This window comes from Pundamilia nyererei, unplaced genomic scaffold, assembly GCF_000239375.1.
Source record: "Pundamilia nyererei isolate P.nyererei 1_Seehausen unplaced genomic scaffold, PunNye1.0 scaffold00004, whole genome shotgun sequence".
Taxonomy (NCBI): Eukaryota; Metazoa; Chordata; class Actinopteri; order Cichliformes; family Cichlidae; genus Pundamilia; species Pundamilia nyererei.
Genome location: NW_005187405.1, coordinates 1,226,374 through 1,229,090, shown reverse-complemented (window position 1 = coordinate 1,229,090; position 2,717 = coordinate 1,226,374). Strand labels below are relative to the sequence as shown.

At 42.7% G+C, this 2,717-nt stretch overlaps 1 protein-coding gene across 1 annotated transcript; it reads left to right on the top strand.

Annotated features, from left to right (window-relative positions):
• The first annotated feature begins 366 nt into the window (after positions 1-366).
• Positions 367-2,239, top strand: gdf15 (Growth differentiation factor-15). Its single transcript, XM_005721057.1, has 2 exons — positions 367-853; positions 1,373-2,239. Exons 1-2 carry the CDS (start codon positions 517-519, stop codon positions 2,146-2,148), a joined length of 1,113 nt encoding a protein of 370 aa, XP_005721114.1. The 5' UTR covers positions 367-516; the 3' UTR covers positions 2,149-2,239.
• The last annotated feature ends 478 nt before the right edge of the window (positions 2,240-2,717 follow it).

Here is a 2,717-nt window from a genome sequence, read left to right as displayed (position 1 = left end):
TTGACTGTACTGGGCACAGCTGCATTGGAAACATTTAGACACAGACTGGTGAGGGTCATTAAACTATCACATGCATAACTCTGTTGGACTTCTTCGAAGTGGTCCGTGTGGATCATTTATTTGCGAAAAGTAATGAATAACTGGAAATTCAAATGCTTCATCATGCTGAGGTGGACGTAACCAAATCTTATCCCAAAATCTCTTCATCCCATTTCTGCTGTCGCCTCCTTCTGTGTGTTGATAAAAACAATAAAACTTGCAAACGATTAAAAATTTTCTTTCTTACATTTCTGATGTTATAGTTGACATCTTGTTATCACATAACACAAAATGCTACCATATTATGACATATGGCTCTGGATGATCCCATCACAGGCTCACCTGACCAAACAGGGGTGTGGCAACACAGGAGCACTATAAATGAAGGCATGCCAGGAATTTAGTTCATAGCATAGGCAAACCTTATCCATTGACTGCTGCTGCTCTCACAAATCAGACCTACCCGGCTGGCTCACCATGTGCATCTCCCACACGATTCTCCCACTCGTCACCTGCACGCTGCTGCTCCTCGCCTCCACCTCAGGGGAAGGCCAGCTTCACAAGGCCCACGAAAACACACCTGATATGGAGAGCATGGACAGCCAGGCAGTTCTGCTTCTGGAGGCTGTGAAGACAGGGATCCTCAGCTCTTTGGGTATGGACGTGGAGCCCAGACTGACCCAAAAGGCCTCGAAAAAGGAGCTTAGGGAGATGTATCAGCTCTACAGGAGAAAAATAAGGGAGATAAGAGGAAATTCCAGCCAGCCAATGGGGGAAAACTCGCAATCCACCATGTCCACTGTGCTCTTTCCAGGTACAGATGAGAACTCTGTTAGACGGGGCCGCCCACTTGAGCTGCTGTAATAGTGATGTGAAAAGCCAGGTTAGAAAGTTGGATTACAAGAAGAAGACTGAGGCTTTATTATAGTATAGGTTTAACACTGTGTACTTGCAAAACCTGCTATGGTGATGTGGTTATGAATACTACGAATAATATCTTTCCTAATAGTTCACATTCCTGATAAAGGCTGATGTAGCTTAAAATAGAATCTATAGTCATGAAACTGTGGTGTAAAAAAGCAAACACATTCCTGCAAGCTTTTAGAAATCATGAGCGTGACAGGCACACCTTGTACACAATGCTTTACTTTGAGGATACTTTATTAGTGTTATCAATAACAACCAATTACAAGAGAGTTTCATAAAGAATTTATGCAATACTCTTTTATTTCCCCCTTCCCAATTATTCTATGACACAATGCTAATGATCAAAGGATGTTAACAACTTTGTTTCTAATTTTCTTTGTTGTTTTTTGTGTGTGTTTTTCTTTAGTTTCACCAGTTATAGCGCTTCGGAGGGGTTCACGGTCAGGTCCAAGCATGCGGTGGTACAGAGCTGTTTTCCAAAAGAATACGAATATTCAGAATGACTTGACTGTAGCTCGAGCAGAGCTGAAGATTTCCAGACAGGTTCTGGGTAAACTCACTTCAGTGAGGCCTGAAGCAAGGGAGGAGATTAAAATTAAAGTCAATGGGGGAAAGCCAGCAGTGTGGCCGGCTGCCTGGACTGACTCTGTAGCCCAAACTAATATCTCAAACATTCAAGATGCGTACCTGGACATCATCCCAGAGGTAGAGAAGTGGTTCAAGACTAATGGGAAGCCACTGGTTGTGGATGTAGGGGTGGCTAACAGAGGGGCCCTCAAGCCGATCTTTTCTCTGGAATTAGACCTCACACAAGCCAACCCCGCGCAGAGGACGAGGCAGCGTCGCTCCAACAAGGAAGATGACTGTGCTGAACCAGGATGGTGCTGCCGGAAGTCAGTCACCGTGTCCTTCGAAGACATCGGCTGGACAGACTGGGTTGTAGCCCCAGTCGAATACACCATGCATTTTTGCGACGGCACCTGCCCCCACAACTACAAGCCGGCAAGCATGCACACTCAGGTCAAGTCTCGGCTGCACCAGATCACCAAAGGAGGGACACCTCATCCCTGTTGCGTGCCGGCAGCCTACGAGCCCATGGTCCTCATGCACTACGACAGCAGGGGAAAATTGACACTGACTACTTTCACTGACTTTATTGTCAGTAAATGTTACTGTGCCTGAGGAGAAAATGCAACCCCCCACTTCTTCAAAATTTAAAGAAGTGTATTTTCTGGAGTGTGTTGTCTTTTTTTTTTTTAAGCGTTACATACACAAAAACACAAAAAACAAAGGTTTTCAATGAGTATTAACGAAGCAATTAAATTTAAAATCAGAGTTATGCATTAGTTTAAAAAGCAAAAATACCTGTGCTTGTAAACATTTTCTATTAGTTATTTATTTAAGTCTATTTATGGTACTGTTTGTGTTGCCTTGTTTTTGATTTGTTACATCATTATTTAGTACTATTTAATATTTAATTGCACTGGATTGTCTGATTCTGTGAGTTTCTTTTTTTTTGTATTTTGGTTGATGTCTTATACATTTCCGTTCATATGGAAATACCAAATGCTGAACTGCTGCACTTAAAGTTGTGATAATAAAATATGTTTTCTTACAATATTTCCTTGTCTACGAGCCTTTAAACACACACTGTAACACCTTGCCTCCACTGTAAAAGAGTGCAGCTACTTAACCAGCCTGTCTGAAGTCCAGATCTCTCTTCTAGCGAAGGCAGTTGGCAAGTTATGAAA

Bases quoted from the DNA above. Each gene is read 5' to 3' on its own strand.
- gdf15 (XM_005721057.1), top strand. From the start codon at position 517: ATGTGCATCTCCCACACGATTCTCCCACTCGTCACCTGCACGCTGCTG. The intron at 854-1,372 runs GTACAGATGAGA...GTTTTTCTTTAG, and splicing joins GTCCACTGTGCTCTTTCCAG to TTTCACCAGTTATAGCGCTT.